This window comes from Cavia porcellus, unplaced genomic scaffold (assembly GCF_034190915.1).
Source record: "Cavia porcellus strain 051 isolate PalLab524CR breed Dunkin Hartley unplaced genomic scaffold, mCavPor4.1 scaffold_2, whole genome shotgun sequence".
In the NCBI taxonomy this organism is placed as follows: Eukaryota; Metazoa; Chordata; class Mammalia; order Rodentia; family Caviidae; genus Cavia; species Cavia porcellus.
The window spans coordinates 3,345,177-3,372,813 of record NW_026947485.1 but is presented as its reverse complement, the minus strand read 5'-3'; the positions used below and the strand labels follow the sequence as shown (position 1 = coordinate 3,372,813).

Below are 27,637 nucleotides of genomic sequence, written 5' to 3'. Positions count from 1 at the left end.
AATTGTACATTTATTCACTCATGAAATACTCGCATACAACCTTGTTTCTTTCTTTTGAAAGTCTAAGTTTCTTGCTGAATCCCACAACTGAATAACAGATATGCCATTTGGACTATAGCTCCTGTTGTTGAGTTTACAAATCAATGAAAATCACCTTACAAGGGGTCTCAGAGGTCCCAGCCTCTAGCATCTGGGCCTCTGTCTTTGTGACTCACTTCCAGTAGGGCATACAGGACTAAGTTATAAAGTCCACTTTAGTGTTAAACAGTAAAGGGCTGGCTCCACGTATGGTGTTTGTTTGGACTCAGCTGTAGCTGAACTTAGGTCTACAAATGCAGTAAGAGTTTTTTCTACACGTTCAGTCACAAAGGTTAGAATCTGTTAAGATCTTTGAGGAACTTGGAGGTATAGTCTGTAAATACGATGAAACGGTGGACTTCATTTTTTCCTAGCATTCTTGTTCAATAACCTTTGTAATATGCAATCGATTCTGTTTCATTCTTCAAAGCAAATTTCATAAATTTTTGTTAAAATTACATTTTTTAGAAAATTATAATTCTAAATTATATGACAATCAATAAGTATAATACCTTCTAATTTTTCTTTCTTTCTCATTAAATATTCCAACATAAAGATAAAGAAAATTGGGATAATGTGGACCCATTCCACCGCTAACGCTTATCAAGCATCCAGTGAATGTTCTGGGTATTGGTCCATATTCAGGAAAGTTGTGAAGGTAAACTCAACCCTCCCTGACTCACGGGGAGCAGAGATTACAGGGATGACAGCGACTTTATACTGTGTGACCGTGGGAGTGATGAGTGGAAGCATCTATCGTGAAGTGACCTGTTTGGACTTGCATAGCAGATTCCTCAGGCCGGGTGACTTACAAAGAAAAGGGATCCTTTCTTCCCCCAGGGCTGGAGTCTGGGGAGCCAAGCTCCAGGCCCCAGGGCATCGGGTCAGGCCCACTTCCGCCTGGCCGTGCTGCTCCTCCTGGACCACGGTGAGGGGCAGGAGCCCTCTGGGTCTGACCCTTGGGCTGTCTTTCTGTTTCTGAGCCTTTAGGACCTAGTCGTCTCCCAAAGGCTGCACCTTCTAACCTCACCATCCTGGCAGTTAGGGTTTGCACTTGACTTCGGAGGAGACACAGGCCTCCAGAGCACAGTGTCACCAAAAGGAAGACGAGTAAGAGAGAGATATGGAGGCAGGAAATGAGAGAAGAGAGGTCACTGGGCCATGGCATGGGAACACAGGGCGGCCTCAGAGGCAGGGCCAGGTCCAGGGTGGTGCAGCCTGGGGTGGTGCTGTCCCCTGGAGCCAGGCGAAGGTACTGGAAAGTCCAGGCTGAGCGCAGGTGGTGGGCGAGCCTGCAGGCTGCAGCCAGGACAGACACAGAGCTGCCGAGTGCAGAGGACTTGAGCTGCAGGCAGGAGCAGCGGGGGAAGCCGATGATAACCAGTTAGAAAACCTTTTCACTCTGATAGTGTGAATGAGAAAGATCCTCACACAGCAAAGTAGCATTTTCCAGTAACACGCTGTGTTTCCTCACTTCTCTTAAAGTTCACATTTATTGCCCTAGAAACCCATATTCACAGCAGTTGGAACTGGAGACCAGGGAATGTTGCACAATATTAAAAATTCATGATTTTCAAAGTTCTCTTTTAATATATTTCCAAATATAACATATATGAAGAATGAATGATTTATTATTGCTTGGTGATGCTGCATGTGATAACTTACAACCTTAAGATATTTTGCAGTATTTTTCAATAACAAACAATAATGTGTCCCACTAGCATGCTGAAACATGACAAGGAAGAATCAGATATATTGTAATCCAAGTATTGTAATTCCTTTTTTAATCCTCACAATGCAGAAAGTTATACTCCTAATCTCATTGAATCATTTTAATCCTGGTGAATTAATTCCAATCTACCATCTCCAGTGCAACTCACTGTGAGAATAGACGCTAAGACACATTCATAGTTCCAGGCAGCCAAGGCGTCCTAACCCAACCTAAGGGAGGATGTGAGGAGAAGGCCTTGATCCAAGGCCTCTCCCGGAGTTTACTATCTTCTGAAGAAGGGGGTGGCTCAAGGACGAGTGATGGTGAGGATGGTGGGACTTACATGAGTGAGGAGCTGGCTGGCCAGGTGGGGAGAAAAGCATCTTTGTAATGAGCAGGAAGATTGGCAGAAAGACCAGTCTGCGTAACCTGCCCGGGGCAGAGTGTGAGTGAGTTTAGGAGGCTGTTGCTTCGGTTTCTGATATGTAAACTTTTGTACCTTGGGGACTGACAGCTCCTTACTGCTAGGCTCTACCCACCGGACATTCTGGAGCTGAGTGGCTCTGCCATCCTGCTGTGCTCAATCCTTTACAGAGAACACGATGCAAGGAAACAGGAAAGGGTCAGGTTGGCTTCCGGGATTGCAGATCAGAACCTCCGCTGGCCTTGTTTGTGTCACTTAGAGCCAATTGAAAGGAGAAGGGCATAGCACAGCCAGCTCTGAACATATCAGTGCATGGAAATGAGACTCCATTTACCAGTGTTGCAGCAATTGTTCTGCATTCAAGGGGAGCCGCTCAAATGTCTCCTACACAGGAGTTAAGTTTCACCTAAAATGTTTTCCAAAGGATTTTTAATGATGCCAACTGCTGTGATTTACAACATGGAGCTGAGGGAAACTAAGAAACTGTACTTGTAAAGTGCTAAAATTCAAAATATTATCAATAGGTTATAAGTTATATAAGAAGACAATTACAACAGCACAACTTTTAAAAACTAGTTGTGTAGGGTAAAAAAAAATATCTGTGACTTTCTATTTTATTACTCATGTAAATAGTGTAACAACTGGACCATCAGGAGAACATCTGGACATGCAGGTGTGCACATTTTTCTTTCAGTTGCATTTCTTATCAATAGAGATAAATATTTACATGATTACATAGTTTTTACATAATTAAAATGGTGCACAGTTAGAATGATGCAGGTTGCTGACTAGTTAGCAGTTTGATTGATAGCCTGTGACTATGCGGATCTGTAATACACAGGCCCGTCTGTCGATTCTTGCCTTGGCTTCACAAGTGTTAGGGGCAATCTCCGAAGGTCACTTTAGACTTCACTGCCCATGTGGGGACATATAAAAGGGAAGCAGGCAGTATTAATGATTACACAGGAAATTACCGGGGCACACTGCAACTACCCTCATTGCCTTGGTCTATTTTGTATAATTTAGGACATATGGTCATCTTAGTTAATGCCCAGTGAATGACCATAGTGGAATATTGGCAAGTTACAATAAAACATTAATGTCTCTATGTTTTGCTAAGTAGCTTAGACCATACACTTATTTCTATTGTAGGATGCATTTTATTAAGTTAATGCTAATTTTATATTGCTTATAAATTAGTGTAATTTTCACATCAGTAATCTGAAAATCATTCCATTCATAAGGAATAATCATTCCATTCATAATGAATTTCATTCCATTCATACTGAAAGAGCATTCCATTCATGATGAATATTCTAAACTTCACATCTATATTTGAGATTTTGCTTGGCGTTTGATCCTGGGTCACATGGGTGCTTGGGCAAAGCAGCAGACAGGAGGAGCGGGGTGGAGTGGTCTTCCCAGGACGCTGGACTGAAGTGATGTTTGTGTTCTTATTGGCCCCTCTGTGACAAAATTCTTCTCTAAAGCAATCATGGGATGAAATTAATAAACAAATAGCTAGAAAATTGACAGCAGAGAATATTTTATTAATACAAATGTAATATGTGAAATTATTTTCTCTTTTTATCTTTTTAACTTTTAATTTTATCTTTTTAATTTCCCCCTTTCTCTCCACAGATGTTTATATATATAATAAATGTATATAATAAAACAGACAAATAAATAAATAATATCATAGTCCAAAAAATGAGAGTAAAATATCTGACGAATATGTCTGACAAAAGGATTTTTTTCATAGGGTGGGAAGATATGTACCTACATGTCAGCCTACTGCAGGATGAAACATCTACACCGCTGAGTAAAAACAAAGTTTAAAATTACATTTTACGTTGTGATCATACAGTGTTTCATGACTGAACTATACTAAAGACAGTTATTACACTTTGCATTTCGTACTGTGTCTCTGCTTTAATTACAGAGAACAAAGGTTCCAAGTGGTCACAGAGTAGCAGAAGCCCCAGGGCACAGCCCTTAGCTTTCCGCTCACTTCACTGCCACTGTTAAGTTAAATGGGGCTGGGGGCTGAAGCGGGGCTCACCACCAAAGCCAGCTGGCGCAGCACCGCACCCCGTGAGCTCAGGGTGCAGGCAGAGCAAGTGAAGTCCGCCCTGGCCCAGGGCTTTGTCAGAGTTAGTGTCTACCTCAAATGTAACATTTTCAAAGGATGGGTAGGTACACTGTGCTAACTGGAACTTACTCTTGAATCTAATCGTACAGGCACCATTGTTTAGAACTGAGATCAACAACACCTTTTATCAGAGATGAGCACTTTTCCTTTTTAAGACTATCGATATTCAGCATCGCTGGTGTATTGTGATAATAAAGACAAACGGATTTTAGTTTTATTACTGACTCACGTTGTGGCCCATGCCCTTGCTGCTTGCTCGGAGGCTGAGTGCTGTCTTCTCTGGACCAGGGTGAGCCACAGGAGGGAGGGGAAGGAGGAAAAGGACACGAGGGAAGGAAATGATCTTGATTAGCCCTCCACGATGGGCTGAGCCTAAGCAGCAAAGTGCCTGTGATCCCAGCACTCTGGAGGCTGAGGCAGGAAGATCACCACAAGTTTGAGGTGAGCCTGGGCTACATAGTGAGTCAAACTGAACTACACAGAGAAACCCTGACTCAACACAACCAATAAATAAGGTCTGCAAGACACAGGAGGGATGAAAACAGGTGTGGCAGGAAGCCTGGTTTCCTGAGAACCCGCATCTCTGCCTTGACTGTTCCCTGCAAAGGAGAATTTGCTTAACTGGAAGCTGATGCATGTGACAGAGGGAATGACGCAAACATAATTATTCAGAAACAGACACAGTTGTGCTTCTTGAATCCACTTTCACATTCCCGCTCATAGAAATTTCATTCCTTAAATCAGGCTCAGGTGTGTAAGCACGGACTGTGTCGTGTCCTGGTGTGAGAACCTGAAAGAGTAACTAAGACCTGAAATGGACAACAGGGACCGTGAAACAGGAGAAATCATTCAAGAGCGAGAGGAACCCAGAAGGGGCGAAACGCAGGGCACTTCACTATTAGTGTCTCTTAGATCACTAAAAAGGAAGGTTCGTGCTAATGTCGATTAGAGAAATCTTTATGCCCATATCTTGTCCCCTGAGAAACTGCTTTCAAGAAAACATAACGGATTAACCATTGTTATTCTACTATTATTTTGCTAGGAAATTTTGTTTTACCTTTTCCCCATAAAATAAAAAATACACTTTATACTTTATATATATTACATATATATATATATATATATATATATATATTTACACTTGATATATATGTATACATGTATATATACACTCAAGAGTAATAAAAACATTTTTACACACAAAGAAAGAAACTGTAATTTCTAATTCTAATACTACAGGGTAGTACAAAGGTTTTTGGGGATCTATACTTGTCAGATAAAGTGATTATTTGCATGCCAAATGTGAATATAACTTACAGTATTTAACATTTTTAAATATAAGTGATTCTAAAGTGCCTCTTATGTGTGAAGAAATTCTTTTTAATCATGAGGAAAGTGGATTAAATAAAATATTATTCACATATGTATCTAAAATTTAGTTTTTGCATTGTAAAGAAATAGAAATTACACAAAAGTAGCATCAGAAATTTTTTGAGACACAACAAAACTAACCGGTATCAATGATTACTAAAATAGTCATCCATTTTCCAAAGCATTTGTGATAATAATATAATCATAATAATTCCAGAAACCATGAATTACACTAACAACTGTGTTTAAATTAGTTAGAGAATAGTTACGTGTTAATCAACTAGTGAATAACAGGTTGAAACATATGGAACTGCAGTATTTAGATCTTTGTGGAAATTATTACTGAGACATTCAAATGATAGGTATAATATGAACATTGTTCCACGAGGAGCCACCCTAATATCAGCTGCTCTAACAATAGGATTAATTAGCAGAACATGCTACACAAGAGCCAAGACACCGGCGATGCCATGATGCTAAGACCGTCTCCATCATGCACGATGGAAATGATGACAGGAAGTCGGAACGCCATGGTGACGACTGTCTTCTCTAGGTGTGCAATTGTTTCCCACCTCTGTCCCCAGGGGTACCTCCTATCTACACCGTCTCTGTCTTTGCCTGCTCCTACAAATCATCTCCAGCTCCAGCTCTGGAAAGGTCTTTACCGTCAGGTGCCCTCAGTGACCCTGAGGGGCACTGCAGGCAGACTCGTCAATGTGACCTTAGAAGACCTGGTCTCCCCTGAACCACAGACTGAAGAACTGAGCAGCTGCCGAGGTAAATCACCCTCCCTCATCCCAGATCTGGGAGGCTGAGGCAGGAGAAATCGATAAGTATGAACGCCGCCAGGGAAATTTAGCCACTTACAGGGACTCTGTCTCAAAGTAAAAATCTAAGTCCGGGGATGGGGCTCAGTATGAAGGTCTGGCTCCACTCCCAGTACTGCGGGGGGGAGAGGGGGGGACCCTTTCAGCTCCCAGGGTTTATCAGATGTGAAGTCTCCCTCCTCTCCAAATAGTTTCACTGACTCTGTTTTCTCCCAGATCTGTGAAAGTGAGGAATCTCCAACCGTCTGTCTTGAAATTCTTCTTTTTTTGTGTCATTTTAGTTGATTCATCTGGTTTGATGACTTTAAATGGAAGCAGGCCAATTCAAATGAAATCTGGCCAAAATCTGAACTTTAAAACGCATTTACATTAGTTTATAGTGAGACAAACTAAAATTTTAAAATGAACTTGAAAGCCATCTAAGTGAAGACTTTAAATTTAAAGTCTAACAGTCAGTTTTATCTACATTATTTAAATTAAAATGTAGAAGCATCTGAAATGAGTCAGACAAACTACAGCATGCATGTCACATGTGAAGTGGTAAACTTTCTCTTCCTGAGGAGTTGACTGGAGAGCACAATGGTCTGGCCGGAGGTTAAAACAACCCATCAGGTAAAAGCAAGTTGGCGTGGGAATCATGCAGTGGAGACAGGTGAAAATCTCAGTTCTGATTACTTTAGCTTCAGGTATCACAGATCTACTTCTGCAGTAGTAACTGCCTAGTGACACACAGTCACGCCTAGTCTTCTACGGGATTCCATGGGGTCAGCTGGCCCTCGCTGGCCGGGCCTGGCTTGCCCTGGGCTGAGATCCAGACGGTGCTACGTATTGCAGTCCCTCCCCCCGTCCAGCTTCCAGAAGCTTCCTGTGAAGCTTTCTAAGAGATCACCAAGGCAATTCTGTCTCACCTCTTGTCCCAGCCCCTGATGCCACCCCTGTGTGTCTGTACAATGCCTGCATTGGGAGGCAAGTGTTAGTTCCTCCCATGTGTGGAACTCCTGAATTTATGGTCCTACAAGAATTCCATAATCAACCAGTTCCCAGATTCAGTCATTTCTTGCTCTGAGAAACTCCCGACCCCTGGGACTAGACCTGTGCCCAGGAATGACCTCCAGGGAGACAGCAGGTCCCTGGCACCCGGAGGCAGACTGACCTGGAGGACATCAATGCTCTTTGCTGGCTTACCCACCCTGCAGAAGATCCGTCCTGCATAAAGTACCAAAGGTCTACGTCAAGGAACCCAGCACATCACAGTCAGCGAGGACTCTGTCCCCCGACCAGTCTTTTCATCTGGCTCTTGGCGTATTGCTGATGACTGTTGTTATTTGGTACCATCTCTAGTACCATTGAGTATCTGAGGGGATTTTGTGTTATTTCTCCTCCTATAGTTTAGATATGGCTTAACAGCATTCCCCAAAGACCCATGCACTCCAAGTGTGGTCTCCAGGGTGGTGGCATTGACCTAAGCTGAGTAGGTTTGCCAGGGTGAGGTTTGCAGGTCCTTGGTGATATGGCCCTTATAGAGGATTCCTGGGCTCTTCAGATGTCCTGGGCAGGGTCCTCAGACTGGGGCATTCTAAAGGGAGGGAACCCCACCATGGAATCACCCCAGCTTCTTATCTGTGTCATGTCTCCCCATTGTACAGTGCCACCATGATGCCTTTTAGCATGTTGCAATGGAGCCAGAAAGCCCTCACCAGAAGCAGCGAAACTGGATCACGCTCTTGAATCTCCACAACTAAGAGGCAAACAGCCGCTTTCCTCTCTGTGGTATCTGCCGCAGGAATTTCACTATAACAGAAGCAAATGGACTAATATGCTTACTCTTCATTGCTACTTTTTGAAACTATTTTTCACTCCTTCCTTAAAATACCAAATCAATGGTTCTGAACATGTTGGTTACACCACACTCACTTTTTTCTGCCCACCACTGTAATAAAGCTGTCTGCTCTGAACACCCACTTGGAACAGCCAGTTCCATACTCCAGAGTCAGCAAATTGCTTTCCAAGCAGCCTCTCTGCCCACCCCAGACGTGGTCACTCTCCAGACGCTGCCACTGAAGTTACTGTCCCACCTCCGGAATCTGAGCGCCAAGCACCCCAGTCGCCAGCTGCCAACGGACATCCTTCTGGACCTGTTTCCAGACCTTCTTGGGTTTCTCGGTGAGAGGGGCTTGATCACTCTGCTAAGGTCCCTATGATGCCCTTCAAGTTCTAGACTAAGTTTTATTCACAATTTCGAAACAAAAATCATTGTAAGAGAAAAGGCACACAGGACCCCCACAGGACCTCTGAGCCGAGCTGCAGCAGCGAGAATCTGGGCTGAGAAATAAGTCTGCCTGACTGCAAAGCGAAAACCACTTCCACCAGTCGATCGAATACCAGACACGCTGTGTTCCATCCTGCGATGAAAGTAAGGAAGGTCACACTGGACACAAAGCAGACGGAGATCAAGCCTCATGCTTGCTATCAGTGAGGTCTGATGCAGAGGAAGTCCTTTGAGCACGTAGGCATATTAATGGATCCCAAGAATGGGAGCGCCTCTCCAGCCCTAGCAGCTGGCCTACCCGAGCCTCCCATGTGGCAGCCTGTGCCTCTGCAGGGTTAGAGAGGAAGGCTGGCACAGAAAGTGTCCCGAAGCTCCAGGGGCCAGCTGTGACCCTAATTCTACCAATCTGCTATTAACTCCTCAGGGTTTATCTGCACAGTTCCGCCTCCTTGGGGAAACGCTGAACTTTCGCTGCTCGGGTTGCTGGCTCCCAGTTCATCACTTCTCCAAATGTTTCCCACTTCCAATCGGTCTCCAGAGCCCCTGGGTCATCTCCTTAGTGTGTAGAGTTTGTAGCTGCAGTTTGCAGGATTCTTGGATTTGGATTGCAAGCTCCACGCAGGTGTTCTTAGACTTCAAGGTCACCCATCTGGGCTATTAAAACTGGGTTAGTTTTGTAACAATTGAATTTTCGATTTTCCTGAATATCTTCTATTAGTTGTCACATTATTTTTATTATACATTAAAATTTAGAATGTGTGATCATGTGTGTATGCGCATTGTGTAAATATATGCATGTTTCTTGATTACAAAGCTGTTATGTTAACCTTCTTGGAGTTATATTTTCCATATATCTTATTATATAAACTATGTAGGTTATTTTCATTTTGATTCACACTTTTATCTCTACATTTAGAATCACGTCCCTTAAGTGTTTTTATTTTTTATTTCAAGGAGAAAAAACTCAGAAAAAAATCAAAAAGCAATCCAACAAATGATAAAAAACAATGAAAGTTAATGACAACAATAACAACAACAAAAAAAACAGTGATACAGGATTTCAAAACAAGATGATAGAATTTAACAGTGGTTGTTACATTGTCATCTTCAAAATAGTTGCTCAGATTACCAGATACAGGCAAGCAAAACTGCTCAAACAATGTGATTCCCTTTGAGCAGTTTCTTTCCTTTCTATATCTATTGTAACTTTTGGATCTCATTTATTTTGTTCCTTTCACTAGTGAGAGACAGTGCAGTGTTTATATATGCAAGTCTGATTTATTTCCTATATGAATATAGTTTCTAGTTGCATCTATTCATCTATAAGTCTCTAGTTTATCCTTCTTTATAGCAGAGTAGTACTCCATTATATTAAAAAGCTCACATCTTTTTTAACCACTCCTCAAGTTGATGGGCATTTGAGTTGTTTTCAAGATCTGGTTATTACAGATTGCTCAGCTGTAAACATGAGTGCACATACAGTGCTGTGGTGTGAGGTTTTCAGTTCTTCAGGGAAAACAGCTGGGTCAAATGAAACTTGTAATCCTAGGTTTTTGAGGAATTCCACACTGATTTCCACAGTGGCTACACCATCCACACTCCCACTAACAGTGTAGAAGGGCTCCTTTCTCCCCACAGCCCTCCAGCACTTGTTATTGGTTGATTTTTTGATATTAGTCTTTTTTTTCTGGAGTGAGATGCTATCTCAGTGCTATCTCAGCATTTCTCAAATCACCAGTGATATTTAATATTTTTCATGTATTCATTTACTTATTTTCATTTTCTTCACCTGAGAATTGAGTATTAGAATCACAGTTCTGACTGATTATAGTAGCTACAATAATTCTGTAGAACACAAACATTTCTAGATAACCAACATATTCAAACCATGACAATTCTTTTTATTTCAAAAAGCAGGCGATTTCTTTCATGACTCAAGAAACTGACTTTAATCTTCATAATACTGCTGAATTTCAGCAAATGTAACTACATCTTTGTGTTTATATTTTAATGGAAATTATTCTATTTGTGTTACTTTGATGGTAAGATTTGCAGATCGCTTACAGGGATTTTTACGTTTTGTGGCACTCTGTCTTAGTTTCCTAAGTGATTCGTGTGAAAAATGAAGGTTAAATGTGGCCAGTTTGTTAATATTTAAAGTGATGCATTTGTTTTTGCTGTAGTCACTTAATGTGATAAATTATATCAATGAAATCCCAATTGTTTACTATTTGTGCATGAGGATGCTTTCTTCCTGTTATCGGATGACCTATTTTGTCATTAAGTTTTACACTTCTCATAACCTGCTGCATTTGGTTAACTGTATTTTACTTTGGATATGCACATTGTAACTTGTATTTTTGGTCTCTCTGCATGCAGGGAGCAGGGTGGATGAAGGGTAAAGAAACAGTTTGGGGATGAAATGTGGAATCTGCTCACTTTTCACACATTGATCTCCGTCTGGGGAGGAAGGACAGCCGCCCAGCTGCCGCTGCAGGAGCTCTGACTTAGAATTTCACTTTCCCGATCTTCTTGAAGGGTTTGGGTCTGTGTGGCGAGGAGGACTCACAGATGCCGGGAGAGTCTGTCTGGACTTCTTGCTCTTCTTTCTGTTCTCATTCATTGAACGGAGCTAGGAAAGCCTTTGGCTAAGCACAGGTCTGGGTGAGTCTGCGGTTGGCTGACAGGTAGGCCACCCCCGGGGAGCAGACCACCCCAGAACCACAGGCTGGGAACCTGGACAGGATAGAGGCAGAGCAGGACAGTCTGCCCTTCGCTGTTAGGGAGGAGCCCCAGTCCGCACTGCAGCCTTCCGTGCCTGTCGCTGGTTCCTGGGGTGCAGGTCATTCATCCTCCTGACGCGCGCTCCGTGGACTCCAGGCTGAGGTCCAGGCCCCACTTTGGGCTGGATGCCGGCTCTCTGGCTGCAGAGGGCACCTTCTCTCCTCACCCCAGCTGTGCAGGAGAAAGAAAAATCCCACGGTGAGCCCAGCTGATTCAGGCCCCTGCCCTGGAAAGTCACCAAGAGCCAGGCAACCGTCCTTTTGGGAAGGAAAGGGCCCTGCTGTAGCCCTGATCCCCTAGGCCAGGCGAGGCCTCCCCCGGACAGGCAGCGTGGGAAAGATCTGACAAAGTACAGTCCAGCTGCTCTGTGTAATAATGTGACTGTGGGATCGGGTGGGAAGTAGCTAATTCAGTATAGAGTAAAATTCGCATGAGAGGGCAGAAGGCAGATGCTCCGGGGAGATGATGGTGCCCGGGAGGATGATGCAGCTGGCGGGTGAGACGCTGCCATCTGAGGACCCAGAATGGCCTCCGAGCAGTTAGGGATGATCTGAGTGGGTTTGGGGCAGGGCCCAGGGTGTAGTCGGTGTCTTCTTAACCCACCCAGAGTGTGCTTAGGACAATCTGTGAAATGCTACATGCCACAACATCATTTTGAATAATTTAAGTTTTTCAAAATCCTCCGAGATGGACTGCTTCTGGAAGCACATAGGAAGAGTGGTGATGAAGTCTGCCCCGGAGCCGAGAGTCCAGCCGTTCTGGAAGTGCACTGGAGGACAGGTCCTGGTCGGTTATTCCTCTCCTACCTTTATGTTGTCTCCTTATGCTTACGTAACCTAGCCGGGATTCAGTGATCAAAGGAAGGAAGTGACATACATAACTGAAATAATGGGAACCGTGACGGGGACGGCAATGTGACCAAGGCGCCCCGTGTGGCGGGTATTCAGCCTCTGGTGTAGACGGCAGCTGCTCCTACTCAGTGGGCTCCTACTCAGTGGGAGCAAAAGTGAGCACAGGAGGTGAGTTCTGTGAAAAGCCCGCATGGGCGCACTGTGGGCTTCATTTACTAGCTTAATTTTCCCCAATTCACAGCCACCAGAGGTGCAGAGGGCAGAGCAGCTGCTCAGGACGCTGAATTGTCCTGACTGTCTCATAAAAGGGGTGCGGGGACAGGGTTTCATGTTTTGCAGCTTTGTGTCAAAGGTCCTTTGCAGGATTGAAATGGGGTGTGCGTAGATGAGAGGCAAAATTTCATGAAAATGCAAGAGCTTCGCACGCACATTCACACACACACACACACACACACACACACACACACACACACTCACACAAACGTCCCGGGACTGGGATTTCAGAACTCAGGACAGAAGAGCAGTCTAGAGTGACAGGACACAAACCAAGAAATCTCAGGCCGTGTGATGGTTTCCCCCTCCCTGAACTGCAGCCCGAGCTGGCTTGTGGTATCAGAAGTGGTGTCACAGGGCTGGACGATGTGAAGACACCCCGCTTTTGTTTTGTAGCTACTAAACACTGCTGCTTTGTTTTTCCTGAGTGCACACCAGTTAAAGTTGTTTGTGACTGCCAGAAGTCACAAGCAGTAAATTACAGTACAGACCACAGGGGAGTCTGTAACCGTCAACCTGAATATTGCATTTTAAAAATGTATTCTGTGCTCTCTAGCCTTGTGCCATCACACACATAAACTATTGTGCTTTTTAAAACTAATAATGACCTCGTGCTATCAGCCTATGTTAAAATGTTCATCTACAACCACCTGACTTTCTAGAAGGGAGGTTACTTATCCAAAAGCTTGCATCTTAGTAGGTATCAATCAGTGGAAAAGTAAGTAATTTTTTTGAGGAGGCATTTTGGGATTTTATCTCCTACTTACCTCAGAGGGTTGCTAATGAAGACCACGTGAAGTAATGGACGTAAAGCTGTGTAATCAGTGCAGGCATGTACTATCCAATCACAGTCCTGTGACTCCTTTCTCCATTGTGAACTTCCAGGGAGGAAGGTAGGTGGCGAATTAGCCCGATGTCGTGTTTGGGGCAGTGGAACATTTCTCGCTGGTGTCATGTGGTAGCAGTTTCTGCTGTCACAGCCTGAACCTTGTCCTCTTGACCCCGGGCCCCTGTCCACGCCCGGGACTGCACACTGCACCTCAGATGAGGGAGCCACAGTCTGTACCTGAAAAAGGTCCATGGATAGCTCCAGACAAACACAGTCGGGAAGCTGGAGAAACACGGCTGTAGGCACCGCGCCGCCTGGCTCTCCAGCTCCTTTCCTGCATGCTGGTGCTGCCTGACTCCTCCTGCCCCGGACAGCTGTCCTTGGTTTGGCTCCCTCTCCTGAGTCCCGCCTGTCTGTCGCTCTGTCACTCCTTCAGGAGCTATGTGAGGCCTGCAGTGGGAAGCTCCTCCTCACCTGCTTCTGCTTTCCGCGAGGGCCTTGCGTCTGTGCTGTGCAGCGGTTACATTTCCATCAGTAAAGGCTGTCGGGGTATTTGCAAGTGCAAGGGGTCCTAAAGTATTTGACGTATTATTTATTATCTGGGAATAATTTAAAGCCGCATAATCACAATCCATATTTAATGGGGAGATCTTTTAATCCTCAAGACAATATTAGAGATGCGTACTCCCTAATGAGAACACGAGCACATTTTCTCACCTGCTTTCCCGCAGTTTTGTGTGTGTTATGTTGAATTCTCTCTGAGATCTCCTGACAATAACTCTGTGTCTGCGGAGATATAAAATTTGCCTCAGAGGGGTGCAGAAGGAGCTGCTCCGCGCCCTTGCTGATGACTGCTGAGTGGGGGTTCCCAGACCCTCTGCGGTGGTTGGCTCCTCCGCCTGCACTGCCCCCAAAACCCATTCCTGAGCTCCACACGTTTCACCCTTTCCTGCCCTCCCTTATCTTCCAGTTTCTCCTGCCCAGCACTGGACTGGACTGAGCAGGTATCTCCACCCCCTGCATCGGGACTTCGGACTCAATCCTAAGTCCTTGGAGGTACCCAGAGGTCACTTCAGGGTCCTCCTGACCACCTAATTCATAGTGAATGTGCCTTTCTTCCAGAATGGAGCTTGCTGGCCTCTGGAAGGGGCAGATGTCAGGGACCTGCCCTAGAGGCACTGCCCAGATCGTCTTCTGAGATGAGGAATACTTGGGCTCAACCTGACTACCTCTGAGAGGAGACAGTGTGGGAAAATACTAAGTTATGAGTTCCCGCCGGGGTAGTTTACAATAGTGAAAAACGGGGCTCAATGTGCTTTCCTAACCGTCTTGCTTTCATTAAATTCTTATCCAAAGGCCAAGCAACACTACGCAGTGTCTGGCTGTATGAACAATATGATCCTGTGTTTTATGTATGTTTTTCTTACATTTATTGCATGCTGTCACTGTAGTTTACCTTACGGTCCCTGGGGTAGAGTTAGATAATTTAAGTGTCTTCACCAGGTATTTTCAAAAAAGCTTAAAAATGCCATAAAATATTTCTTCATTGTTTTACACAAATGGCTAAGCCGACACTTTCCCATTGTCCTCAGCACTTGTGCCAATAAAAGCAGCAGTGAGAAATGGTAGTGCTGGCTAGAGAGTTTCCAAAGTGCTGCTCGAATCTGTAAACAGAAGACAGCTGCGTATCTGTACTTTTTCTGTTAGGCTTACAAGGGCAATAAACATAGTACACGTCTCCTTTACAGAAATTAAGAGAAAGATGCAAGTAGTAAGGCGGTACCACTCTGCCCATCGTCTTGGCCAGTACTGTGCTTGGATAAGTGTCCTTCCCTGACCAGCGTTTGAAAAGCTTGGTTCCAGGTGGCCCTGTTGGGAGGGGGAAGCGAGGTCTAAGGAGAGGACACAGGTCACCCAGGGGGTGTTTTGACCCTGACCTCTTCTCCTCCACCATGCACTCCCACCATGACAGCCACCAGCCCAAAAGCAATCCTGACTGTGGGCTCAAGCCTCCAAACTCTGAGCCACACCAACCTTTCCTCAGTTTAAGCTGATAATCTCAGGTATTTTGTTACAGTAATAGCTGCATTTAAAGTTAGTATGATTCAAATTCTAAAACATTTCAAGGGCAAGGTGCAGCATGGTCCAGACTGTTCAATGGCGTACCGTTGATCACAGGAGTTCACCCTTTCCTGGGAAGATGAGTAGCATGTTCACTAATGTGTAATCACATCGATACTAGATTCCGGTCATTGAGCTCGTTCCCAGGGACCGTCCTGGTGCTATTAGACAGCAATCTGGTTAGAAAGGAGAAGGTGCTTATCTGCAGAGAGGTCTGTGGGAGAACTCTCTGCGGAGCCATGTGGAGGGCGAAGGGAGACCTTGGGCAGGGGAGAGACCAGGACTCCTCACCTCTGCCAAGCGGGAAGGGTCTGGGGTGAAAGCAGAGTCACCACGGGGTAGGGGCCATGGGCAAGGTGTGTGGCTGCCCGGGAGCCTCCGGTCACGGCTCTGTGGCATCACGAGGCGTAAACAGATGGCCACAGTCTCAGCTCCCCTGCTCAGACCTCCTTTTGTGGCCTGCTTTGTTCTGCACCCATCTGGATGGGGAGGGGCTTCAGGGTAGTGAGAAGAGAAAATCCAGGGGCAGCCAAGAAAGAAGGAGCAAGGTGATGCTTTTAAATCTCGTCATCGAGGAGAAGTTCAAGGTGCGGCAGCTCCAAATGTTCACACAGCAAGTGGCATTTTCAGTGAACAAACCATAAAACTGTCTTCATGACCAAAAACATAAAATGAATAAGGCACATGAGCACTATTGCTATCTACGGTAAAATAAAGTCAGCTCTGAGAATGGGGAAAAAGTCTTTAAGAATTCAAGTGATTTTAAAAATAAATTTAGTATCTTAGAGCAATCAGCAGCAATAATCAATGCCTCCTTGTTTTGTGATGTAAACTGTGACATTTTTGCTTGTGGTAGAAGATAAAATGGTTTAGTGTGATTTTCTACTAGTTGATGGAAATTGTAAGATCTTTTTAGAATGAAAATATCAGATGCAGTTATTAGGGTTAGGCATGTTTCAATAACTCAGGCATATCAAGTAGCAGATTTCTTTCTTTTTTTTTTGCTTCTTTTTTTTTTATTTAAGAGAAGATACAAAAAAGAAAAATAAAAAGAGACAAACAAACAACAACAAACCCAATACAGTAACAGTATAGGTTTACAAAACAAGATGTCAGGAATTTGACAATGGTTGTAATATTACGTATTGTTACCTTTAAAGGGTTGCTTATATTAAGATATAGACATGTAAAATTGATCTAAACATATGAATGTTAACTCTTCCAGTAACGAATGCAACTAGAAATATAGTCATTTTAGCTAGCTTATGTGTGTGAACACACACACACACACACACACACACACACACACACACACAATTTTGGCTTTTTCCTTTTCCTTTCCTTCTATCTTGCTTTCCCCTATCCCGATTACTGTTCCTCTTTGAGCAGTTTCTTACCCTTCACAGTATTTACTGTAGATTTTGAGTCATATATACTTTTCCAGTTTCTCACACTAAAGAGACACTAAGGTATTTATGCATGTGAGTTTGATTTATTTCACTTATTAGTAAGGTCTCAAATCATGTCCATTTACTTATAAAAGTCTCAGTGCAATCTTTCTTTATAGCTGAGCAAGTACTCCATTACATAAAAACACCACCTTTTTATCTATACCTGCATTGATGGCATTTGAGTTGTTTCCAAGATTTGGCTGTTACAAATTGTGCTGCTATAAACGTGGATGCACAAATGTCACTGTGATGTGATATTCTCCCTTCTTCTGAGACAATGCCCAGAAGTGAAATAGCTGAGTTAAATGGAATCTCTAATCCCAGAGTTTTGAGGAATCTCCACACTGATTTCCACAGTGGTTGCACCAGCCTAAACTCCTACCAACAGTGGAGAAGGGCTCCTTCTTCCTCACAGCTCCAACATTTGTTACTGGTTGACTTCTTGATCTTGGCCCTTCTTTCTAGGGTGAGATGGAATCTCAGTGTTGTATTTATTTGCATTTCCCGAGTGACCATTGATGTTGAACATTTTTCCATATATCTATTTGCCGTTTGTATTTCTTTGTCTGATAAGTGTGTATTCATTTCAGATGCTCATTTTTGGATTGGATTCTTTAATTTTGGGGGCCTGATATTTTTAAAAGATTCTTTATATATTCTAGACAGAAGCCTTTTGTCTGAGGGACAGTTAACTAAGGTTCCCCCCCCCCAATTTGTGGGTTTTCTTTTCACTCTGTTGGAAATTTCTTTTGACATGCAAACACTTTTTAATAATATGAGATCCCAGTTGTTGATTCTGGGAAATGTTTCCAGTGCAGTTTGATTTTTGTTCATGAACTCTCTGCCTACTCCTATGTCGTCAGTATTTCTACCTACTTTATCCTCCAGCAGATTTAGCGTTTCTGTTTTAATATTTAGACTTTTGATCCACTTTTACTTTAGTGCATGGTAATAAGCATGGGTCTAGTTTTAGTTTTTGGTATATGGAGAGTCAGTTTTCCAGCATCATTTATTAAAGAGGATATCTTTCTTCCAATGTACATGTTTGACCCTTTTGTCAAAGATGAGGTAGCTGAGTGTGTTTGTAGTTGTGGTTGTGTCTTCTAATCTGTTCCATTGCTCTTCAGGTCTGTCTTTATTCCAGTACCATGCTGATTTTATCACAGTAACTTTGTAATATAATTTCAAATTGGAGATTGTGATGCCTCCTGCCTCATCTTTGTTTTCCAGAATTGTCTTTGCTAGTCTAGGTCTCTTCTGGTTCCAGATGAATTTTAGGAATGATTTCTATATTATCTGTGAGGTATGCAAGTGATATTTTGATTGGAATTGCCTTAAATCTGTATAACAATTTTGGGAGAATGGCCATTTTCACAATGTTTGTCCTTCCTATCCATAAGCAGGGAATGTCTTTCTATTTTCTGAAATCCTCTTCACTTTCCTTTTTCAGTGTATAGATCTTTTACTTCCTTGTTGGATTGATTGCTAAGCATTTCATTTTTTTGGATGCTATTATGAAGGGTGTGGCTTCCCTCCTTTCCCTCTCGGTGAGCTTGCTGTTTGTGTATAGGAAAGCTATTGAGTTTTGAGTGCTGACCTTGTATCCAGCTACATTACTTAATTTGGTTATTACATCTAGTAGTCTTTCAATGGAGTTTTGGGAGTCTTCTATGTAGAGTATCATGTCATCTGCAAATAATAATTTAACTTCTTCCTTTCTTATCCTTATTCCTTTTATTTCTCTGTCTTGTCTAATTGCTCTAGCTAATATTCCTAAAACTGTATTGAATAGGAGAGGTGATAATGGACATCCTCATCTTGTTCCTGATTTTAGGTTGAAAGTTCTCAGTTTTTGTCCATTCAGTGAGATGTTGGCTGTTGGTTTATCATATATATCTTTTATCAGATTGAGGCAGAGAACATCTATTCTGATTTTCTGTAGGGTTTTTTTGTATTATTAATGAGTGTTGGATTTTGTCAAAAGCTTCTTCTGCATCTGTTAAGACGATCATGTGACTCTTGTCCATGGCTCTATTGATATGGTGTATTACATTTATTTATTTGCATATGTTGAACCACCCCGAATTCTTGGGATGAATACCACTTGGTCATGGCATATAACCTTCCTGGTGACTTGTTGCATTCTATTTGCCAGTATTTTATTGAGGATTTTTGCCTCTGTGATCATTAGTGAGACTGGTGTATAACTTTATTTTTTGGTTGGGTCTTTCTCTGGTTTGAGTATTAGGGTAACACTTGCTTTCAGGAATGAGTTAGGGAGAATTGCTTCTCTTTCAATTTCATTGAAGAGTTTGAGGAGTATTGGCATTAGATCTTCCCTAAATGTCATGTAGAATTCAGCAGTGAATCCATCAGAACCTGAGCCTTTCTTTGTTGGTAAGTTTCTAATAGCATTTTAAATTTCATTAACGGAAATTGGATTATTGAACAGTTTTATGTCTTTTGATTCAGCTTTGATAATTTATACAGTTCTAGGAATCTGTCCATTTCTTCTGTGTTCCTGAACCCACGAGAGTAAAATTTTCAAAGTAAGGATTGATGACCTTCGGTTTTTTCACGAGGTTTTGTAATGATTTTACTCTTTTCATTTCTTATTGCATGGGTCTGAGTTTTTGCTTCCTATTTTTGATAAGGTTGGCTGGGGCTTATCAATTTTATTTAATTCTTTCAAAGAACCAACTCTTTGATTCCTTAATTCTTTGTATTATTTTCTTCTCTGATCTTTGTAATTTCTTCCCTTCTTTGGGCTTTGGGCTTGTCTTGTGCTTTTTTTCTAGATGTTTTAGATGCAGCATTAGGTTGTTTATCTCTATTTGTTCCATTTTCCTGATGTGGCAGTTAGTGTTATAAGTTTCCCTCTGAGGTCTGCTTTCATTGTGTACCACAGATTCTGGCAATTCATATTTGCATTTTGTTTGATTATAGATATTGTTCAGTTCCCTCTGTGACCCATTGGTTGTTTATGAGAGTGTTATTTAATTTCCATAGGATTATGGCATTCTTTTGGGTTTTTTTGTCATTAATTTCAAATTTTATTGCATTATGGTCAGATAATATGTATCAAATTATTTCATTTCCTTTGCATTTACTTAAGCATGTTCTGTGGGCTAGTATATGATTATTTTAGAGAATGGCCCACATGCAGCTGAGAAGAATGTGTATTCTGATGTTTTTGGGTGGCACGCTCGGTACACATCTACTAAGCTTATTTGCTTGCAAATTTGATTCAGTTCTGTTATTTTGCTGATTTTTTGTTTGCTTGATCTCTTTATGACTATGGGTTATGTCCCTTGTTATAACTATATTATTGTTCATTTGATTTTTCATGTCTATTAAGGTTTGTCTTACATAGTTGGGTGCTCCCATATTTTGTGCATGTACATTTGTGATTGTAATCTCTTCCTTTTCAAGTTTTCCCTGACAAGTATGTAGTGATTTTTGATCATTCTTGGTTTGAAGTTCACATTGTCTGCAAACAAGGTGACTACCCCTGCTTTTTTCTGGGTTCCAGTTGCATGGAGTTTTGTTTTCCATCCTTTGACTTTTAGTCTATGAATTTCCTTTTGAGTTAAATGAGTATATTGTGTATAGTGTATGGTTGGATTGTGTTTCTTAATCTGCTCTTCCAGTCTGTTTGTTTTTATTGGTGACTTGAGAACATTTACATTGATGGATGTAACTGATATGTACTGACGTATCAGGGTCATGTTATCTTTCTGTTGTTGGTTTCCTACTTTATCTGTTTGCTTGTCCTGTTTAGTGGCCTCCATGTGCTGCTGTCCTTGGGATTGTAGTTATCTTTGTCTCTTTCTAGAGTGCTTTTCAGTACTCTTTGTATTGTTGGTTTGGTGGTCATGAAGTTCTTCAGTTGTTCTATGTTGTGGAAGTATCTATTTCTCCAGCAATTTTCAAAGATAGTTTTTCAGGGTACATCAATCTGGGTGGAATGTTGTTTTTTTTCAGAACCTGAAATACTTCACTCCAAGCTCTTCTTGACTTGAAGGTTTGTTTTGAGAAGTCTGCCATGATTCTTGTAGGCTTTCCTACATAGGTGGTCTGTTTCTTCTCTCTGACAGCTTTTAGTATTCTGTTCATGTGCTCAATTTCTGATATCCAAATTATTATGTCTGAGTGAAGATTTATTTTGGTTATTGTTAATTTGGGTTCTGTATGCCTCCCTTATCTATATATCAGATTCCCTTCCTGTGTTTGTGGTCTTCACATGTCATTTGTGTTGACCTCTACTTTTTCGTTGACACCTATCAGTCTTATATTATTCCTCTTTGCATTGTCTTGCAGCTGTTGAATTGTTGTCTCCTGGTTCCTCGTTATTTTTAAGAGATCTTTTCTTTGGTGATTGTAAGCTTCCATCCTGTCTTCAAGGTCTGAGAATCCATCATCAGCTTCATTCAAGTGGTTTTGCAAGCTTTCAATGGAATTTTAACTTCCTGAATATTCCTTTGGATCTGTTTCATACATTCTAATTCTGCCTTATATTGTTCATTCAAGGTTTCCATCACTTTCTTATGTTCCTCTACTTTTTATGTAGCTCTTTTTTAGGTACATACATCATTTTATCATGTTTGCCATACCTTTTTTGCCTGATATATTATTTCTGATCTGATGTTCTCTATAGCTTTATGGAGTTGCTTCTTTACCTCAGTTGTTATCAATTCAGAAAGTTCAGTTGTGCAATTTCCAGCCTGCTCCATTTCAGCGTCTCCTGAGAGTGTTTTCTTTGGCTGCAGGACTGAGACTGTATCTTGCTCTGTCACTTTGTCATTTTCCTCTGGGACGCATGTGGCTGGCCAAGCACTGGAGCACCGCATTGGGCAGAGCTTCAATCCCAATATCCCTGTGGGTGGGCAGGGCGCACCCCTGAACTATGGCACCAGAGCCTTGCGGTCTGTGGCCTGTGAGGCTGGCTGGGTGCTGCTCTGATGTACAGTGCTGGGTTGCTCTGGAATGCTGGGCTGGGCAGAGCTTGGATCCTCAGTGCATTTAGCAGAGGAGCACCCCTGGTGTACGTCACTGGGGCCTAGTGCCTGTCTGGGTGGAGTTCAGAACCTTCGGAACCCAGGTGCTAGGTGGAGCATGCCCCTGGAGTGTGATGCTCCCAGGGCCTTGTGTCTGTCTGGGGGCTTCAGAACCTCTGGACTCTGTGGCTAGCTGGAAGGCACCCCTGGTGTGTGGTCAAGTAGCACATTTGTTAATTGGATTCTTTATTGATAAATTTTCTTGTTCAAAAAGCTAAAATAATTTTCTACATTCCCTTAATGATGACTCATTATTTATTTACACAGAACAATATCTCCAACTCCTTTCTGTCTTCTGTAATCTATAATTACAAGCTTTCTGATCCTGAGAAACATCACAGACCCATGCCACAGAAATATCATGAAATACTCAGGCAGCTGGTCGTCCAGGGAGCAAAGAGCTGTCCTTCCTGTGAGGTCTCTGGATGTTTAATGTCAGGGTACCCTCTGGGCTGACCTGACCTGGTTTTGGTTTTCCTGTGAGGGGTACAGATTGGGTCAATAAATCAGCAGGAGAAAACGGTGGTGTTTTACTTTGGGGGGATGAACAATTTTGTCAGCATGATGCTGTTTTTATCAGAGTGAAAATTTAATTTTAAATATATGTCAGAAACAGGTGTCTCCCACACGTGAAATATGTGGTCTTGTTTTATCAAGACAAAATGTATTGCATTTTTGGAGAGAAAGTATGCACCTTGGCTTCACAGGTGCAAGATAATACACACAAAAAAACCATAGCAGAAAGCAATGAAAGATGTTAGAAGTCATAAATCAAGAGAGAATGTCTTTGGGCAGGTGGGCAGGGGAGATGCTGAAAAAATGCCATGATTTTGGACATCATGAGGATCTAAATTTATTACAGGAGACAGATCACTGAGCCATTGTATCTAGAAGACTTTCTTTCAAAGAGTCAGAATTGTGGAAATAGTTGCCGGGCTCCCCAGCTGTCTCTCTCACTGTGAATAGGTCACTTCCTTCTCCACAGTCTCATGTGGTTGTCCGCAGTGGAACCACTGAAACACACCTGGCTGTGCTGACCCCTGCTGGGACCGTGTCACTTGGGAATGGCTCAGATCCGTCCTGGGTGAGTGTCCTCCAACAGCAAGACGGTCGGGAAGCTCTGGCTGCTTGCTGGCTGTATTCTTATTTCTTCTGCAGTACTGCAGCTTCCCCAGGAAATGTCCTTACAACCCTTTGCTCTTCATGCTGCACTGTGCTCAGGATCGGCGTGGCTTTGGTTCCTCTGTCCACGTCCACGTCCACGTCCACGTCCGTGGGTCACAGCCACTGCCCTCGGGCTGCCGCTGACCTTTGCATCTCACCTCCAGGCTGCACGTAGAAGAGCCGATGCTTGCTTCCACTGCCTGTTATACTAGCTCTGCTGAGCCTTTCTGCGATACTTTGGGTACATTTGACAACAATTTTCAAGTTATTCAGATCACAATTTATTGAGAAATGGTTAGTTTATGTTCCGTATTTGTAGCGTTCTCCATAGGAAAGCTATTGTTCTATAAATACACATTTATAGTAAAACTGACCTACCAGACAAAGAGCACTGTAATATGTGCATTTGTTTTTAGTGGAAAAAACAGAAAATCATAGACAGGAAGGGTGTAAATGAGGCGTATGTGGTGGTCAGTGCCACAATCACTTATTTTCTCCACATTCAATTATGTTTCTAGTTGGTAATCTATTTTGTAGTCCCTCACAGTACATATTTAGTGATCTCACACATTCTCCATGAGAATTTAGGGTATTGTACATGTAAAGCACTTAGCAAGGCCAGACCCACTTGGGGAACATCCTCATTTCATCCTGACTGTAGTGACAGTGGAGTCACCGTATTTGTGACCCCATGGCCGTGGGTACTGTGACAGCAGCGTGCCACTCCCCTCTGCCAACGTCACCCGTGACCTGATCACCGGGTCTGATCTCTGTTTTCTCCCTTTTTCTGCAAGCAGCTGGCTTCACTGCTCTTTCCTGCACCTGCATCAGTGAGGTTTGGTAATGAAATTCCTTGCCAGGCCCTGAGGGCTCCTCGACAAAGTCCCCTTCCTGGGCCTCTACTCCATTCCATGTCTTGCCTGGTGCCTGCCCACCTGGTGTCACACTCACAGCAGTCCTGGCCTCCCCTCACCCAGTGTCTGAATCTGTCATCTCCTTAGCTGGGATGCATGTGGTGTCCCACAGTTTCATTTCTTGTGTGTCAGAGCATCAGCTAAGATCCCACTCCTTAGCACCTGGCTCCCTAACCTAAACACTGTCCTCATCTCCCGACATTGGCACTGCTTTAACCTTATGGTCTTTGGCTTCCACTATGACAGTCTGGGCAGGGTTTTAGGACTGTGTAACATCCATCATCACGAAAGCATCTCTTCAAGGCAGGAATTACGACCATCGCCCTTGTCTTAGTGAGGAATGTGGGGCATAGAAAGGCTGCACAAGTTGGCCAAGTTTTGTGGTTACTGAGCTGCAGAGCAGGGTTTGAATCCCCTCAGTCTGGCTCCAGTCTGTGCTCAGCCCTCAGGAAACTGCTTCTCCAGAGGTGAGAGCAGAACCAAATCCACAGTGCAGATCCACCTGAAAGCTCCAGCTGGGTTCACTCTGTCAGCAAGTGCTTGAGATCTCACATGGCAGACAGCGGCCACCGCTATCCACCAGCTCTGCAAGGTGCTTCTGGTCCAAGTGTGTCGGGATGCCATCCCTAGGCCTCCACTGCAGTAGCTGAGGGCAGGAGGGGCCCTTTCCTCCCGGGGACTTTTCAGCTTACTTCATTGGTAGAGCCTGTGCATCCCGGAATCAGAAATCTCTGAGGACCTGGGAATTAGAAGAAGACGCTTTACCCTAGCAGAGGCATCTGCGTGACTGTCTAGATCTTCTCCTTTCCTCCCAGCCAGGTTTGCAGGGCCATCTTAGCTGTGGGTCTGGGAAGATCCTCTCGGACTCAGATGTCACAGAGCTGGGTTCTTGAGCTCTGCACCTGCCGTGCATTGCAGGCAGAGAGAGGTTAATACATGTGGCACCCCCATGCTCCCCGAGTAGCATTCTCCACTCGCTTCTGCTTTTCTCCCTCTTTGAGGATACTAATATTGACTGCTTCAAAGCATCAGGTGATCATTCTGAAAAATTGATATAGGTCAGAAAATGAAGCCAGACGAAGTCAGTGTGAAAAATATATAGAATATTTATGAACTGATACTTCAAACACTAAATTTTATTTTTAAAAAGAGCAAGGGAGGGAGAAGAAAGAAAGAGGCTCCACGGTTATTTAAAACACTAGTCATTTTCAGACTGCTCCCATCAGGAAGTTCAGAGGAATCCAATTAAGATAGCATGTCACAGACCTCCATCTATAGATTGCTGAAGAGCAGGTGCTAAAGTAGCTTTTATTTCTGGAATGTAAACTCCAAATTCCACACTTAAGAGCAAATTAGAAATCTTCTGGCTGCAATTAGAAAATCTGTCAGCACAGAATTCATCATGAGGCAGTCTCAGGGCTGGGAGAGACCAGCCTCCCTCAGTGATGCAAAATGTTCCCAATTCCAGTGAAACCCAGTGGTCGTGACCACTACCCAGTAAAGGGACCCCTTGGTGTCCACACATGAGCGTGCCCTCTGGCTAGGGCAACAGCTGACAGCCCTGTCCAAGCTGGGCTTCTAAGGGGTGGCGTTCGCAGGGTCAGTCCATAGCTTCTCCGTGAAATATCTTGTCTTAATAATCTCTGATCGCCTCAACTGCCCCTCAGATAAAAGAAATGTTTGATCCCCAAAGCATTTCTTTCGCTTAGAAGTGAAAAAATGAGATCTGATTGATTTTAGGCACTAAGGTAAGTACACTAGCATAAACACACATACACGTGTACAGGTTTATACAGTGAGCGACAGCTGATGAAAGGACTTCATTTCACCCCAGGAGTTAGAGCTTCAGCCATTGAAGGATTTTTTTATGTAACATAAAAGTGTAAGTGACATAAAAATATAGGCAGTGGATCATGTTGGTCTCTTTCTGATTCCTCGAGGGGATCTCAGCGCCTTCCTCCTCACGGGCCAGGTGTCGCCCACACCAGCCATTCGGGAAATGTGGTGAAGGGGTGGTAAATGTTTTACAATGCAGTAAGAGTTATCATCTTAATATTTATGCAACCTACTAGCCAAAAATAAATATCCTTACCACTGCAACTTGAATGCGAACTAGATCTATTTTTATGAATTTCTCAGAATAGTAGTAAAAGATTTAAGTAGCAACTATCACATTCTTATGTTACAGAACAGGCCAAAGTATGTAAATGATTTCTATGGACAAAGAGTACCTAAAATATGAAGAAGAGAACTTAGGGACCCATGCCAAAGAATCACTGGAATGCCAACGTCAGGACTTGATGTGCGGGTCAGAGCGTTGAGTTCATTTACATGAACATGTGATAAGTTCATAAAGTGGTTCTGAGTATAAGGATTTGTGAAAAATTTAAACTTTAAACTGAACCATGGATATCATTGTTTTGAAGGTCTGAATTGCCCACATATAAACAATTTTATTTCAGTAGGAAGTCCACAGCTAGGGTACAAAGAACAGCACTGATCTACTAATAGCAAAAGTCTTCAGAATATTTTTTTAAAAGAGAAGCATTGTTCACTCTCATTATTCAGTGCCTGTATTTATCTCTACATGCAACATGGATATAAAAGGGTATACAAAGATTGAGGTGACACAGGGGTGCTTGAAAAACTCGATTCAGTAGACAGCACCGAACACTACAGTTGTGCTAGAGGCACACGACACACTAAGGTTAAGTCTCTCCAAGAAAGAAAAACCGAAGTCTACAGCCAAGAGGAGGGAGAATCCTGCAGCCAGGTGCGAAGCCGGAGAATCTCCGTATCTCGCGGAGACCCTTGACCGTGCATTGCTGAGCTGAATCTCCTAAGAGATGGACAGGAGGCCGCTCCTGTGCAGCTCGGGTGCAGTGAAGGGGCGGCTTCAGGTGTCAGAATCGCCCTCCTCCACTTCTGCTGCTCAGGCGGGGAATTTCACAGGGCTGAATCACACCCCGCAGCAGCCCTTCCTTCCCTTCCGTTTGCTCTGCAGCCTCGGGCACCGTCAGCACCCAGCATCTAGTTCGTGCCCCTTCTATTATGAAACCTGGACCAAGCGGCTGGTCCCAGTCCTGGTCGCTCTGACACCCCAGGCCAGACCCGCTGATTAAATCACAGCGCAAGCAGCGCTGCCCCACGCCTGAGATCGCTGGCTCCCCAGTATTCACAGGACCAGACGACCCTCTGTGGAAAAAAGTGGCATGACGGATTGGTGGAAACCTATGAAACATCTACTTCAAAACGTTTCCCAGGGAAAAACACAAGGGAAGAAGCAGGATCCTGAAATATACTCCATTCTGTATGAATCATATTCACAAATACAGACCAGATGTGTGACCTCACCAGTGGA

General features: G+C 43.3%; 1 protein-coding gene across 2 annotated transcripts in view; it reads right to left on the bottom strand.

Annotated features, from left to right (window-relative positions):
* Window positions 1-2,789: 2,789 nt before the first annotated feature.
* Window positions 2,790-27,637, bottom strand: part of Sema3e (semaphorin 3E) — a 259,856-nt gene continuing 235,008 nt past the window's right edge. The window contains exon 17 of one of the 2 annotated variants that reach the window (XM_063237474.1): window positions 2,790-3,734. In XM_063237474.1, coding sequence (XP_063093544.1) covers window positions 3,720-3,734 — 15 coding nt within the window. In that variant the 3' untranslated portion in view covers window positions 2,790-3,719. The remainder of the gene's footprint in view (window positions 3,735-27,637) is intronic. The other variant, XM_063237470.1, reaches the window with a different exon arrangement.